Source organism: Pelophylax lessonae, assembly GCF_965119305.1.
Source record: "Pelophylax lessonae genome assembly, chromosome: 10".
NCBI lineage: Eukaryota > Metazoa > Chordata > Amphibia > Anura > Ranidae > Pelophylax > Pelophylax lessonae.
This window is the reverse complement of record NC_138777.1, coordinates 168,225,010-168,241,931: the sequence shown is the minus strand read 5'-3', so window position 1 is coordinate 168,241,931 and position 16,922 is coordinate 168,225,010. Positions and strand designations below refer to the sequence as shown.

The window sequence follows — 16,922 nt, the reverse complement described above, 5'->3', positions numbered from 1 at the left end:
CCTTTCAGACTCAAATCAGCATCAGGCATTGATACCTTTGGCAAGCCTATATTCATGGAAGGCGTTTCAAAATTTGGGCCCTTTAATTTTCCCTCTGGTCCCGCAATGTCTACACCTGGAGCCTGAATATCCACACTTGGACCAGATATATTGATACTTCCTTTAGGAAGGTTAGCATCAATATCTGGCCCCTCAACTTTTGGACCAGAGACACCAAATTTGGGCATTTTAAATTTGGGCATTTTCAGTTTGCCTTCTGGGCCTTTCAAGTTTACATCCGGTGCGTCTAATTCTATTCCTGGAGCTTCAACGTCTAGTTCTGGGGATTTGAGGTCAACTTTAGGGCCTTGCAAATCTCCTATTTTAGGAGCTTTCAAATTTAAGTCAAAATCAGGCGTTGACATTTTTGGCATTGAAGGCAACTTGAACTTGGGACCTTTTACTTTACCATCAATATCTACACCTGGAGCCTCAAGGTTAACCTCTGGGCCTTTGATGTCAACTTTGGGAGCTTTCAAATCTCCTTCCAACTTTGGACCTTTCAAATTCAGATCAGCATCAGCCACAGATACCTTTGGTAAACCAATATCCAATGAAGGCATTTCAAACTTTGGACCTTTCCATTTCCCATCTGGATCCTTGATATTTAACTCCGGAGCTTTGATGTCTAGATTTGCACCTGGTAAGCCAACATTTCCCATGGACAAACCTATATCTAAATTTGGGCCTTCAATTTGTGGCTTAGAAATACCAAACTTTGGCATTTTAAACTTTGGCATTTGTATTTTTCCTTCTAAATTAACATCAGAAGCATCTAAATTAACATCAGGAATATGAGCATCCAGTTCAGGACCCTTTAACTTAAAGTCAGTTTCTTTCAAATCACTTTCTAGTTTCGGTCCTTTTAGATCAATTTCTGGCACAGACATGTTTGAAAGCTGCATTGAAGGCAACTCAAACTTAGAACTTCCCATTTTACCATGAACATCTATACCTGGACCCTGAAGCCCGATCTTTGTGCCTTTGACATCTACTCTGGCATCTTTTAAATCCCCCTCTGGCACTGACACTTTTGGTAAATTTATATCGACTTGGGGTTTTTCAAATTTAGGACCTTTTATTTTCCCTTCTGACACCCCAAAGCCTCCTATTTTAGGACCTTTGATATTAGCACCAATATCTGGCACAGACACTTTTGGCAAGTTGGATTTTATGGATTCTATTTTCAGGCTAGGGCCTTTTAGGTCACCACCTAGGTTACCAATATTTGGATCTATGTCTGTACCGGATATGTCCATGTTTTGTTTGCCAATGTTCACATCTAGACCATGCAAATTGGATTCTGCAATTCCAAATTTTGGCATTTTAAATTTGGGCATATTAATATTTACTTCTGAGCCTTTCAAAACAGTGTCTGACAAGGCACTTTTAAACTCCAAGGACTCCTTTGGCAAGTTCACAGTTTCCTGCAAACCTAAATGAGGACCTTTAATATCTACGTCGGCAGATGCAGCTTGTGAATTTGTGATACGAACTGCGGGACCTTGGAAATCTTTTTTTAACTTGAATCCATCGTGGCCAGGCATTTTAACACTAGTCTTACCCTCGGTTGTGTATGTGTACACAGATGTTCCAGAAGGTTCAGTACCAGTTTCTGATATCCCTTCATTTGTTCCCAGGACACCAAACTTTGGCATTTTAAATGATGGTATGTGTATCTTTCCCACAGAACTGTCTAAGTTAATATCTGTTCCTTTCACATCCAGACTGGGCACAGTCAAGTCTATTTTTGCTGTAGTGGCTTCTCCTTCAACTGATGGTGGAATGAGGTTCAACTGTGGTTTTTCATGGACATTCCCATCTTGAATCAAGGTTGTCTGAGTATAGGTCCTGTCAAGCTTTGTTTCCAAGGAACCAGACTTTGGCATCTGAAACGATGGAAGCCCTATATTCACTGACCCACAACTGGTGTCCAAAGGGGGTCGATTTTTTTCAGGTGCCTTAATATCTCCAGTTATAGATGAAGAGTGGGTTTCTTTAATTGTAATATCTGCTGGTATTTCACGAAGGGCTGCAGTTTCCATTTTAATTCCTTCTGCTTTCTTAATGTCAAATTGAGGACTACTGATCTTCACACCAGATGACTGGAAGTCGAGTTTAGAGGTTATTGATGTGTCCTGTTTGGGCACCCTAGCAATGTCAGGGTTTGTTTGGCCAATGCCTACAGAGGAATTTCCAGCAACACTGAGGCCTTTAAACCTATCATCATGCTCAGTCTCAAATCTGGATGTCCTCATCTCAAATTTCTTTTCATAGCTTTGGAATTTTGGGGCAGAAACATTTACAGCAGGCAAATTGATGCTTAAGGAAGATGTGCTGCCAGCTTGGACACTTCCAGCAGCATCACTGTAGCCTTCAGGAAGCTCAAGCTGTCCTTTGCCCTGTTCATGGTACCTCACAGTGGTACTGTGTACGTTCACAGAGTCACTTGGCAGGGAAACACTGTATTCTCTTCCTGCCTGATAGCTTTTACTGGACACATCAATACCAGGCATTCGGATAATGGTTTTACCCTCATCTGTCTGCACACTGGTTTTAGACATCTCAGTTATTTCATGACGAGGAATCTTGATTTTATATTCAGGACTGCTTATGTCAATTTCTTTTGAGTCTTTTGCTCCGGTCACATCCACAGTGTAAGCGGTCACTTTCCTTGTAACTGTGATGGTCCTTGTCTGAGTCTCTGGTTCCAGAGTCTCATCTGACTTCAGACGTGGTTTAATCTTTTTTGTATAAATTCGTCTGTATTCCTCATCATCTCCACTCTAGAAAACAATACAGTGACAGATTGTTAAAAATTTGCCTTAAATTACTGATATAAAAACATCCTGTTTAAATATGAGAAAAAAAATAAATAAAAAATATTGAATGACAATTACATTTCTGAGATTTTAAAAGGCATATAAATTTCTCATAAGCATGAAGTCATTTTTTGTTTTGGACACAGATGGGTAAGGTTAGAACCTTTGCCAGGTTGCTTTTTGGTTTGTATAGATGTCAGTAGTTTAAAACGAAGCAGCATAAATCTCATTTGTTCTTTCAAATTAAGATCTGTGCTTGTGCTACTGCTGGGTGATCATACCAGTTTTTGGGAATTTACATGACAAGGATTTATTCTGGTATTATGCCTCAATAGTGCCAACATTAGCCCCACTTGGGAAATACATTTGGACTTATACCTGTCAAACAAGCATTCAGGACTGCTTTGTAAATTGGGCACATGTATATTGAATATGTATATTAAAGCTAGTAATACTTATTGCAATCTGGATATACAATATTCTTGAGGTCTGCCAGTAATTATTCAGTGAGTTTGCCTATCCAATTGATCTAAATTTAATGGATAGCTATTGAATAACCTTGCACCGTACAGCTGTTGATGTATCTCTGTAAAGGTACATAAGTCATACTTGTTGGTAAATATAAAAATTGATTGTGCTATATCTGTGAAACCACAGACACAACAAAATTGTAACATTAAGATAGAGAGGGGAAAATCTATGCGCTACCACTAGGAAATAGAGGAAGGGAAAGAAAACACTGGTGTATGAAATGGAGCACCCGGACTCTGCTGCTAGTTCCCAAGTGTCACCACATAGAAAATATAAAAATTTCAAAAGGAAGAACCAGCGCGAAAAGTCACTACTGGATGAACCAAATTTGAAAGTAAATATCACAAAACTCCAATATAAAAGTTCAAATAAACTGGGTGATTGAAAATAGTACAAGAAATAAATTCAAAGTGTTGTGAAGAATCAAAAATACCGTGCCCTCTGAAGAGTGAACTCCTAGGTATACTCTTCAGTGTGCAAATAACGTGCCTTTTGACAGGTGTACCCCAAGGAAAGGATGACACCGTGAAAATAATTTGACAAACGTAGAAATTAAAGAGAGGGACAGTGTCCTCTAAAGAGTGAACCCCTAGCAATAGTGAATAAAGAAGACTTGCATTGTTTACAGTCTTCTTTATTCACTATTGCTAGGGGTTCACTCTTTAGAGGACACTGTCCCTCTCTTTAATTTCTACGTTTGTCAAATTATTTTCATGGTGTCATCCTTTCCTTGGAGTACACCTGTCAAAAGGCACGTTATTTGCACACTGAAGAGTATACCTAGGAGTTCACTCTTCAGAGGGCACGGTATTTTTGATTCTTCACAACACTTTGAATTTATTTCTTGTACTATTTTCAATCACCCAGTTTATTTGAACTTTTATATTGGAGTTTTGTGATATTTACTTTCATATTTGGTTCATCCAGTAGTGACTTTTCGCGCTGGTTCTTCCTTTTGAAATTTTTAAAATTGTAACATTAGGGTCTACCCAAACAGTCAGTTGAATTTATATTCAATATGCGCACAAACATTTTCAAAAACTAAAAACATAAAACGCACAATACACTTTGGGGGGGGGGGGGGACCAAAAATAGAGAAAGATCTGGGAGTCTTAGTAGAGGATAGACTTGGCAATAGCATGCAATGTCAAGTTGCAGCTGCCAAAGCCGGCAGGATTTTAGCATGCATAAGGAAGGGGATGTATTCCAGAGATAAAACTATAATCCTACCACTTTATAAAACTCTGGTCCAACCGCATCTGGAGTATTCTGTCCAGTTCTGGTCGCCAGTCCTCAGAAGGGATGTGTTGGAGCTGGAGAGAGTCCAGAGAAGGGCAACTAAACTAATTAGGGGATTGGAGGACCTTAATTATGAGGAGCGTTTACAATCACCATAGGTGTGCGCAGCCTATTGCATTAGGGTGTGCACCCCAAAGTTTAAATACACATGCATGTGTCTGCCTACATGTATATGGCCCCGGTACATTACTCTCCCTACTGGCAAAGTGAAATAGAAGTGTGTGGCACTTTTCTTATGGCAGAGCAGGTCCGAGGGAGATCTTTCCCATCTCCTCAATGGCAAACAGAGCGATAATGCTAATGTGCCCTGGGTGATTAGGGTGTGCCCAGGCACACCCAGCACACCCTGTGCGCACGCCTATGACAATCACTTGATTTATTCTTCCTGGAGATGAGACGCCTGAGAGGGGACATGATAGCAATTTACAGATACCTCAATGGTGATCTCAGCATAGAAAAAAAAAATATTCAGTCGCAAGGATTGCATGAGGACACAAGGCCATACAATGCGATTAGAGGAGAAGCGTTTTAACCTCAGGCAGTGCAGGGGGTTCTTTACTATTAGGGCTATAAGACTGTGGAATTCTCTGCCGCAAAAGGTAGTTACTGCGGGGAGTATGGCTACTTTCAAAAGACTCTTGGACGTACATCTCAAGGATCAGAAAATTCAGGGGTATGTTAGATGATTATGGCCACACACACACCTACACAGGTTGAACTGGATGGACTATAGTCTTTATTCAACCTCAACTACTAAGTAACTATGAAATGTGTTGTCATTGAGGCTTGTCCAGATCTCAGACACTGCTCTCTCCTGCAGGGCTGAACTCTCAATCTTCATATTAAATCCAATAACAAAAACCTGAGAGATTCTAACCTTTCCGCACTAGATTAGTACTGTAAAAGAAAAAAACAAACATGTAGCACTCCAGCCAATGACACTGTTCTTCAGAATGGCTTATAACAGTTTCTTTTTTTTTTTTTACATTTATGGGCTTGAATTATCAATACAGTACAGACTAGCCCATACCAAACTACCTAAAATAATTTTTTAAAGTTGAAATCTGGTCAAACATCAAAGTATAGACCTGAAGTACATACAGTATATAAGGACTATTTTGCCTGCCAGAGGATTTGTAGTTCTATGCAACCAATTTTTTACAGCAGGCACTGTTGCCAGACCGCACGTAGCGTGTTCAAGAATACTGGGAAAGAGAAACCTTCAACTTCCTGATTGGACAGTGAAACCATGACACCCTAATGAGGCCCCTACCTTTTTTTACTCTGCTCTCCCCTTCTGTCAGCACATTAGTGCTGCAGCAGCGCCGGACTGGTTCAATACTGCCCTGCCTTCTTCAAGTCTATTGCCTTCTTATGCACAGAAGCCTACAAAAGCCTCAAATTGCCATAAGTTTTGGTACTTGCCCTAGCTGCATTTAAAATACATTTAATTTTTTTAAACAAATATCTAACCATGTTTTTACTCCAGTTGGGAGTTCAATTTTGCACATTCGTAGCGCAGTGTACTATTATCCAATAGGCTGTTTATAGCTCACTATACTGGGCACTTTGTTACTTGTCTTTCAATAGGCTTACCACAACTTCTAATGATTTCTGAATATGGTTCATAAGCTGATGGATGGGGTGATCTTTACTTTAGTCTGGGTTCACTTCAGAAATGCATGCATTATTATATACCTAATGCTCAAATTATTTTTCCCCATTTTGTATAGAGTTGGTTATTGTCAAAAACCTGTCCGTTTTTTGCCCCAGAGGCAGTCAGTGTCATGCCTTTTCACTGCATTACCATTGCACATGACTGCAATCAGGTGAAAGGGTTGCATTTAGCAGGTGACCACGTGGCCACCATGTGCAACAAGTGGGGCTATTTTTCCATGCCATGACTCAAAGTATTGTGGCCTCGGCATGGGTGTAGCCTATGCCAGGGTACCCATACATGGTGTCCCCACACACAGTCTTTAGTGCACTGAATTTTCATGTATTAACCACTTTCTGTCGGCTCACGTTGCTGCTACTGCAGCACAGTGGCTCTCCTAGGTCTGGCGACGTAGACCTACTTTGCGTGCATTCACGGCTCCAGGGCGCGCTCCCGCGGGCCCTTCGAACCCAATCTTGGTGTGATTGGGCTCAGAACCAATCAGTCACCAGATGCAGACCAATGATTTTTGGTCTGGATCTGGTGATAGGCTCTGCCCAATGGCATCATGTCCCCTGCCTATGTAATGTAAACACAGGCAGGGGAAGTGATGTAATTTTCCCTCCTGGAGCCCTTTCGGTTCCAGGAGAAGAAGGAGAGAGAGCTAAATGTGAGTTTCACAAACACTACACTGACACTAACACACATAGGTACACATTTAACCCCTTGATCGCCCCCAAAACCCTTACAGTGTACACTATATACAGTGGTATACAGATATTTTACTGATCACTGTATTTAGTGTCACTTGTGACCCTAAATTGTGCTTGTGCTAGGCCCAAATAGGTTTAGGGCACCCGCCATCTATCCCCTAAGTTTTAACCCCTTGATCACCCCCAGTTAACCCCTTCCCTCCCTATCACACTGTTCACTAAATACAGTATATAGGTAACTACTGATCACTGTATTTAGTGCCACTTGGGACCCTAAATCGCGCTTGCGCTAGGCCCAACTAGGTTTAGGGCACCCACCATCTATCCCCTAATAAACTTTTAACCCCTTGATCTCCCCCAGTTAACCCCTTCACTCCCTATCACACTGTGCACTAATACATACAGTATATACGCTAACTACTGATAACTGGATTAGTGTCACTTATGACCCCAGTTTGCGCTTGCGCTAGGCCCAAATAGGTTTAGGGCACCCGCCATCTATCCCCTAATAAACCTTTAACCCCTTGATCTCCCCCAGTGAACCTCTTCACTGCCCTGTCACAGAGTTCACTATATACAGTGATTACCGATCACTGTATTAGTATCACGGGTGACGCTAGTTAGGCTAGTTAACGTCATGTTCCCCACACACCACCGTTATTTAGCGTCAGTTAGAGTCAATTACACTAACACACATACACACACTTCCATTACTAGTATAGTGTTTGAATAGATCAATATCTGATCAGAACTATACTAGCGTCCCCATAGTTTAGGGTTCCCAAAACGCGGTATTTGCACGATCAGCACCGATTCCTGCCAGCACCTGCATTTAGCCCCTCCGCCCAGCCCACACCACCCCACCCAGGCAAGTGTAGTAATGAATAGATTACTGTCACTTCCAAAAAACACAAAACCGCAGTATTGGCAGAGTCAGGCCTGACCTCTGCTAGCACTAGCAGTTTTTTTTGTAGCGACCAAATAGTCCTCGACAACCAGGTGCTTTTTTACCTGTTCGTCACACTACTGAACCTGTAAATTTAGTTGCTAAAATGTCAAAACGGTGGTACAGTAGTGCAGAGGCCTACAGTATACTGACCATGTCAGATGAGAGCGATGGGGAAGCCTCACTGGCAGAATCAGGCTCAGTATATGAACCTTTGGCAGAATCAGGGTCAGTATACGAACCTTTAGAGAACAGTGGTTCCCTGACCGATATCTCCGACGACGGATGGGTCCCTGCTAAGCTCAGGCGTACCCGACCCTATTCTGGAGTTGCTGAGATGCAAGAACCGGATGTTTCTTGTATGCAGCAGAGTGCCAGTACTAGTGCCGCTCAAAATTCTGGTGAACTGGCAAGCACCAGCGGCCTAGTACACCCTGGACCTAGACATACCAGCACTGCAGTAAGACTTGGTGATGTGGCGAGTCCAATAAGTGCAGTTGATGCTGGTGCAGTGGCTAGCACAAGTAGTGGCTCGCAGCCACCCCGTATTCAAAGACAGGCCTGTAGAGCCCATAGTGCCCTCCCTGAAGCGCTGGCATATCCTAATTGGCAGCCTACTGATACTACAGCGCCTGTACTTCCCCCATTCACTGCCCAACCGGGAATTCAAGTGGAAACAGCTGATTTTAATCCCCTTAATTATTTTGAGCTGTTTTTCACTGAAGATCTTTACAGATCTATTGTGGATCAAAGTAATTTGTATGCTAACCAATCCAAATTCGCCCCTTGCCAGAGAATTCGGCTGGAAACCTACAACGGTTTCCGAATTTAAGACCTTTCTGGGCCTATCCTTCAACATGGGCATTACAAAAAGAGTGAGTTGCGGTCATATTGGTCCATTGACCCAATTCACCAAATGCGCGTTTTCTCTGCTGCTATGTCCAGGCTTCGATACAAACAAATATTTCGGTTCATGCATTTCAACGACAATGAACTCTGTCATCCTGATGGAGACCCTGAATTTGACCGGCTCCACAAGATTCGGCCCTCGTAGACCACTTCAATCAGCGGTTTGCAGCCTTGTTTATCCCCGAACAAGAGGTCTGCGTTGACGAGTCCCTGATTTAGTTTACTGGCCACCTTGCTATCAAACAGTATCTCCAAAGCAAGCGTGCCAGATACGGGGTCAAGCTGTATAAGCTTTGTGACAGGGCCACAGGCTATACAGTTAGTTTCCGTGTTTACGAGGGAAAAGATAGCACTGTGGAGCGCCCCAACTGCCCAGACTACATAGGGAGCAGCGGCAAGAGAGTTTGGGACTTGGTGTCACCCTTATTCGGACAGGGATACCACTTGTATGTGGACAATTTTCATTTGAGCGTGCCACTTTTTGGACACCTCTTTCAATTACAAATTGGCGCATGTGGCACTGTGCGATCTAATCGCCGGCGCTTCCCCCAACGGGTGGTAAATGCCCCACTGAGTCCGGGGGAGAGAGCCTGCTTGAGGTGCAATTAATTGCTTGTAGTGAAGTGGGACAAATGGAACGTTTTCGTTCTGTCCTCCATTCACCCAGACATGGCAGTCAAAGTTACTACGGTCACTGTTGTTGTGGAGAAGCCCCTCTGTCCACGACTAAAACTGTAAAATGGGAGGGGTGGACTTCAACGACCAGATGATGGGACTGTACTTTATTGCCACTAAGGCCAGACGCTGGTACAAAAAAGTGTCTGTATACTTATTTCAATTGGCTATTTACAACGCTTTTGTCTTATACAAAGCGTCTGCCGAAAAAATTATCCTTCCTACACTACCAAGAAGAGATAATCAGAACCCTTCTGTTTCCAGCAGGTGCTTCTTCCAACTTCCTCAATCAGATGCAGTGAGCCGGCTGCATGAGAGGCATTTTCCAGAATTCCTCCCGAGTGCCCCTACCCAAAGATACCCCCAAAAAAGATGCAGTGTCTGCAGCAAGCGCGGATTTAGGCGTGACACCCGTAATTATTGCCCTGACTGTCCTGACCGACCTGGTCTTTGCCACGGTGACTGTTTCCGACGCTACCACACACTAGTGGATTATTAGCATAGGGTACAGCACGACACAGTGTAGGGCACACTAACACAGGGTCTCATAAGATGTTCGATGGCTATCATCATTTTGAGAGACCCTAACCTGGAACTTTAACGTTGAAGGAAAAAAAAAAGTGTAAAAAAAGAAAAAATTACAAAAAAACAAAAAAAAAAAAAAACACCATAAAATAAAATAAAATGTCGTCTGAGTTATTTTTCTGTTCTTACTCTGCTCTTCTATTTCTACTCTTCTTACTTTTACTGTTTTTCATTGGTACTTTTCAGGTACCAATGTAATGTTTTATGTTTACTGTTCACTTTGCCTTGCAGGTACACTAATCAGCTGCCACCCTGATTTATTTTATTTTCTTTTTAAATGTATTTATTCATAAGAAAGAAAACAAAGGAGATTTTCCAATACAATATTCACAAATTCTGAACCGCTTGGTTTGAAATGCCAACACATAATTATTTATTTTTTGCCTGTTTATTACATAATTATTACAAGTGTATTCAGATCCGCATAAATTATTAACTTTGAAAATTATTCTGAAAAATCTCAGACACCAACTCGTGCCAACCATCTAAATTCTCCAATGCCTCTAGAGTTTTATTTTTCCAAAATACTTAGAAAAGAAAAAAGTAAAAGGAAAAGAGCAACAGAAAGAGAGAGAAGAAAGGAAAGAAAAAAAAAAAAGGGGGGGGGGGAATTTTCCACAACAGGTTACACATTTATATTTTGGCCCACCCCTCGCTTATCCTGTAATTAAAAACCGACCCTACCTTTGAAATCTGTGGATCTGTCCAATCTCCAAGTCTTATATCCACCTTAAATACATTATAGCTCCTGCCTCTCGCTTCTATTTACTATTTATAACCACCAACACCTCCTCTTTTTTCTTCCTTTTCCTACCGTTATTACTGCTAAAGGGACAACTAAACCATTACCGTCAGAGGAAGTTTTCTTTTTTCTTTCCCCATCCCGCCCCCTCTCGCTCTTCCCCTTCCAATAGAAAGAATCTATGGTAATTATTACATCCGGGGGAAGGAGGGGGTGTGGGTTAGGAAGCCAAGGACCCTTCTCGATTTTAACCACTTTAGGTCTGCAGTAGCAGCAACGTGGCTCGTTATCGTCTAGCGACATAGTACTACGTCGCTAGACTCCTCCCCCTGTAGGCGGCGCTCCCGCTGTTTTCACAGCGGGAGTCGGGCCAGAGGAGGAGCGGCGGCGATCGCCGCTGCTCTTCCCCAATCGTTGGGGAATCTAGTTTGGAGATCCGCCCGCCTGTGTAAACAGAGTGGGCGGATCTCCTAAGTGACAGGGAGTGACAGATCGGAGTGTTCAGCATAGCTGAACATCCGATCTGTCCCTGACTCACTCCGTCACCTCCCCCCACACACGTCAGTAAGCACCAGGCATACATTAACCCCTCCCTCTCCAATAAAATTAACCCCTTCCCTGCCAGTGTCATTTTTACAGTAACAGTGCATATATATAGCACTGATTACTGTAGTAATGTCACTGGTACCCCCAAAAGTGTCAAAAATGTCAGTCAAGGGACCGATCTGTCTGCCGCAATGTCGCAGTCCCGCAAAAAAAAAAAAAAACAAACACAATCAAAATACACTTATTGTGATTTTTTTTTACCAAACATAGGTAGCGGAAAACAAATTGGTCAAAAATTTAAAAAAATTTAGATTTTTAAATTTTTTTGGGGGGAATTTCATATAAAAAAAAATGTTAAAAATATGATTTTTTCAAAATAAACACTCTTTCTTTGTTTATAGCGCAAAAAGTAAAAATCGCACAGGTGATCAAATACCACCAAAAAAAAAGTTCTGTTTGTGGGAAAAAAAAGGACGTAAATTTTGTTTGGGTACAGCGTCGCATGACCGCGCAATTGTCTGTTAAAGTCGCACAGCGCAGAATCGCAAAAAGTGGCCCAGACGTAAGACAGCAAAATCCTCTGGTGGTAAAGTAGTTAATGTATAGTTATGTTTGAGGTTCGGGTTCTTAATATCCTCCTCACTTTCGGTATCAGTCTACCTGATACTTGAGGTAACCTTTTCCTAGTAAGTCAGGGAGAGAGAAAGAGAAAAAAAAAAAAGGGAGTGTATTTCCGTGCCTTAGTGTTATTATTGTGATCTCCTCCATATGTTCACTGTGTTCCTTGTGTCTATGTTCTATTTCCCTTATCCTTTCTATGTCTCAACCTTGTGGTCTCTGTGTCTTCAATATCTTCCCGATTTCCCCTCTAGTGAGTCACTTTAATGTATATCTCCTCAATTCAATCTTAATTCCCTCTCAGTGTATTCTCTGTACCAACAGAGACTTATTTATTATTCTCAGTGTCTTTTGAAAACTATCCCTTTCTTGTGAAGAAAAAAAAAAAACAAACAATCACTCTCCCTTTCATATCCCCTCAATGGGGACTGATTTTGTCCCTTGCTATACTAATCATTAGGGGTCCGTAAACCCCGCCTTCCCTTCATCTGATATTATAAACTAGTTCCACAATGCCCATTTTTTAGTATATTGCACCTGTCGGCCTTGTGCCGATAGGATCAGGTCCCCGAACTTGTTAATTTCCTCTACTTTACTCCTCCACATAATAGTCGGGGGATTAGGGTCTCGCTAATCCCCCGACTATATAGATCCACACTGATTTATATATATTCTGAAACAAACAGCGTTTGCGCTCAGCATATATGGAAATCTCTGATGGCAGAACTGTAGGAGGTGATTTCACCACCACATTTAAAAAAAATATTAGGTATACATGGCGGTTGGTCACGTATACCCGTCATTAGGAAGTGGGTTTGGATGTTTTGGGCGGCTAATGATGGGTATACTACACCTTTTCCGGTGAATATTTCTTCATTCACATTGATCGATGTGAATGAAGGAATCTGTTAGGATCTCTTTTTTTAGTTCAGCCCACAGGCTGCATAAAAAAAAAAAACACTTACAATATATGCTAAACAAGGACCAGCAATGTATTGGTATGTTGCTGGACTTTGAGTGGTTATACCAGGATGATGCCTGCAGGTTTAGGTATCATCTTGGTATAGTTTTTTTACAGCCAGCGGTCGGCTTACATGTAAAAGCGATCCTAGCGATTGGCCGCTAGACTGCTTTTACAAGCAGTGGGAGGGGACTCTCCCCCCCCCCCCCTCTTCCGTGTTTTTTCTCAGGCTCTCCTGTCCCACCGGTTAACCCGAGAGTGCAGCCGGTGGTTCCATTATCTGACCATAGAGCTGATTGGAGATGAGAATGGCTCCAATCATCTCTATGGCCTAAGATACCGGAAGCTACAAGCATTTCATGACTTCTGTTTCGCCAGAAATAAACAGTGACATTGGGAAATTGGGAAAGCATCTTATCACACCAATCTCGGTGTGGTTAGATGCGTTAAGGTCAGGGGAGAGATCTAGAGTCTAAAAGACCCCAATTAAAAAAAAAAAAAAAAAAAGAAGGAGTACCTGTCACTATAGATTGCTATCATAGGGGATATTTAAATTCACTGTGATAATAAAAATGATTAAAAAAAAAAAAAAAACTGAAAAGAAAGGTGTCAAAAAGAACATAGAAAAGCAAAATAAATAAAAATAAAAAATTCAAGCCCCCCCCCTGTCCCCCCGTGCTTGCGCGCAAAGGCGCACGCAAGCGTTGGTCTAGTGTCATATGTAAACTACAATTGCGGCATGCATGTGAAGTATCGCCACGAATGCCAGGTCGAGGGCAGAAATTCTTGCAGTAGACCTCCTCTGTAAGTCCAAAGTGGTAACCTGTAAGGACTTTTAAAGGCTTTTAAAAATGTACGTAGTTTGTTGCCGCTGCACAGGCGTGCGCAATTTTTAAAGCATGTCATTTTTGGTATCTATGTACTCGGCATAAGATCATCTCTTAAATTTTACCAAACAATTAGGAATTATATAGTGCATTTCTGCATTAAATTTAAAAAAAAGTTTTTTTCCCCCCCGCAAAAATTGCATTTGGAAAATTTGTGCGCAAATACCGTGTGGCAAAAAAAATTGCAACATCCACCATTTTGTTCTGTAGGGCCTCTGCTTTAAAAAAATATATAATGTTTGGGGGTTCAAAGTAATTTTCTAGTAAAAGAACATATTTTTTCATGTAAACAAAAAGTCACAGAAAAGGCTTGGTCTTCAAGTGGTTAGAAGAGTGGGTGATGTGTGGCTGAGACTGAGCATAAAATGTCAGTTCAAACGCTCCCCAAATGACCCCTTTTTGGAAAGTAGACACCCAAAGCTATTTGCTGAGAGGCATATTGAATCCATGAAGGATTTTATATTTTGCCTTAAGTTTTAGCAAAATGACAATATGTTTTTTTTTAACACAAAGTTGTCACTAAATTATATATTGCTCATGCATGCCATGGGTATATGTGACATGGCACCCCAAAATACATTCTGCTGCTTCTCCTGAGTACAGGGATACCACATGTGTGAGACTTTTTTGCAGCCTAGCTGTGTACGGGAACCACCACCAGGTTTTCTAATGACATAAATTGCTTATTTTACTTCCTCACTACCTGTCACAGTTTTGGAGGCCCTGAAAATTCAAGATAGAATAACCCCCCCCCCCCCCCCAAATTACCCAATTTTGCAAAATAGACACTCCAAGCAATTTTCTGAGAGGCATGGTGAGTCCATGGAATATTTTATATTTTGCCACAAGTTTCAGGAAAATTATTATTATTTGTTTTTTTTTACCCAAAGTTGTCACTTAATGATATATTGCTCACACATGCCATGGGTATATGTGAAATGACACCCCAAAATACATTCTGCTGCTTCTCCTGAGTATGGGGATACCCCATGCGTGAGACTTTTTGGCAGTCTAGCCGCATGCAGAACCCCGAAAACCAATCACCGCCTTCAGGCTTTCTAAGGGCATACATTGTTGATTTCACTCCTAGTTACCTATCACAGTACAGTTTTGAAGGCCATGAAATGCCAAGATAGCACAAAACCCCCCAAAATGACCCCTTTTTGAAAAGTAGACACCCCAGGGTATTTGCTAAGATGCATGGTGAGTATTTTGCAGCTCTCATTTATTTTGAAAAATGAATAAACAAAACAAAATGCATTTTTTCAATGTTCAAAACTTTTTGAAAAAAAAAAAAAAGTGAGATCTGCAAAACACTCAACGTGGCTCTCAGCAAATAGCTTAGGGTGTCTACTTTCCAAAATGGGGTCATTTGGGGGGGGGGGGGGATTTGTGCTATCTTGAGATTTCAGGGCATCTGAAACTGTGACAGGTAGTGCGGAAGTAAAATGCACAATTTACGCCATTAGAAAACCTGAAGGTGGTGATTGGTTTTCGGGGACCCGTACACAGCTAGGCTCCCAAAAAGTCTCACATGTGGTATCCCTGTACTCAGGAGAAGCAGCAGAATGTATTTTGGGGTGTCATTCCACATATACTCATGTCATGTGTGAGCTAATTATCTTTTAGTGACAACTTTGTGTTAAAAAAAAAATGTAAAAAAAAAAAAAATGTAATTTTCCAAAAACTTATGGCAAAATATAAAATATTCCATGGACTCACCATGCCTCTCAGCAAATAGCTTGGGATGTCGACTTTCCAAAATGGGGTAATTTGGGGGGGTTGTGCTATCTTGACATTTTAGGGCCTCCGAAACCGTGATAGGCAGTGAGCAAGTGCAATGAGAAATTTACGCCCTTTGAAATTCTGAATGTGGCGATTGGTTTCAGGGTCCCATACACAGCTAGGCTCCCAAAAAGTCTCACACATGTGGTATCCCTGTACTCAGGAGAAGCAGCAGAATATATTTTGGGGTGTAATTACACATATGCCCATGGCATGCATGAGCAATATATCATTTTTCTACTTTATTAGGAGACCTTGCGCTCCTATTCTGGGCACCACTCTACACCAAAGGAGTTCTCTCTAGGCAGTCCATATTTGTCATAAACCTCTCTCTGCACGGTTTGCTTCCATAGCCAGGAGGTACCTGTACCTGACACTCCTGACATTGGTCGCCCTATTTATAAGGGTCCTCTTCATGAAGGTTGCCTTGGATCTCAAGAGATTTCAGTCTCAACGGTCTTCCCTGGGAGGATTAATGGAGTCTGTAAGGCTATATTCACACCAGCTATTAAGGCCAGTGCAAATAGTAGCAGCAGGAACCAAAGATTCCTGCTGCGGCTCTCAGTGCCTAGGTGCGGCCCCTGTCCTCATTCACTAGAATGACAGGTCACTGGCGGCTGGCGCTTCCTGCACAGCCAGAGATTACCTGCGTAGATCGCTGATGGACACACTGTGTGAATGTAGCTGTAGGGGACAATTCCCTTGTTCAACCGTGCCACCTATAGGTTGGAGGAATGCGTGGACCTGCCTACATGTGTACATCAACGTCCGCTGCAGTATTAGTGCACCAGTAATAAAAGAAAGTTAAATAACTTTGCTCACCAGAACAACATCTGGACTTTTCACGCTGAAGACGTCATGTGGAAAGGTTGCGCCGGGCAGAGGGGATCGATCACCTTTTCTCTGTAGCTTGAGACCCACTGTGTGATGCCCGACGGTTGACAGCAGCTTCTGAATGTCCTCCGATGACATATTGTCAAAATAGACTGTTGCACCCACAATCTGGTCACCTAAAAATATGCAAATAAAAACTATTTTCAAAACAATTTCCCAGATAATGTTTTTCTCTCTCGGGTGTGCAAAAAAATGAAAATACAGTGGAATAGAAAGTAAGTTTTGCTTCATTGCTTCATTCCTTCATCCAACAGGCAAGCAAGGTAGATGGAGGAATCATCGCCCCCCACATAATACACTGATTTACCGAGTT

The 16,922-nt window shown here is 41.9% G+C and overlaps 1 protein-coding gene across 1 annotated transcript in view; it reads right to left on the bottom strand.

The window, feature by feature from the left end:
- Positions 1–16,922, bottom strand: part of AHNAK (AHNAK nucleoprotein) — a 102,680-nt gene that overhangs the window by 17,101 nt on the left and 68,657 nt on the right. The window contains exons 4-5 of the mRNA XM_082271026.1: positions 16,538–16,725; positions 2–2,825 (exon numbers count right to left, since the gene is read on the bottom strand). Of these exons, the coding sequence (XP_082127152.1) occupies positions 2–2,825; positions 16,538–16,725 (3,012 nt within the window). The remainder of the gene's footprint in view (position 1; positions 2,826–16,537; positions 16,726–16,922) is intronic.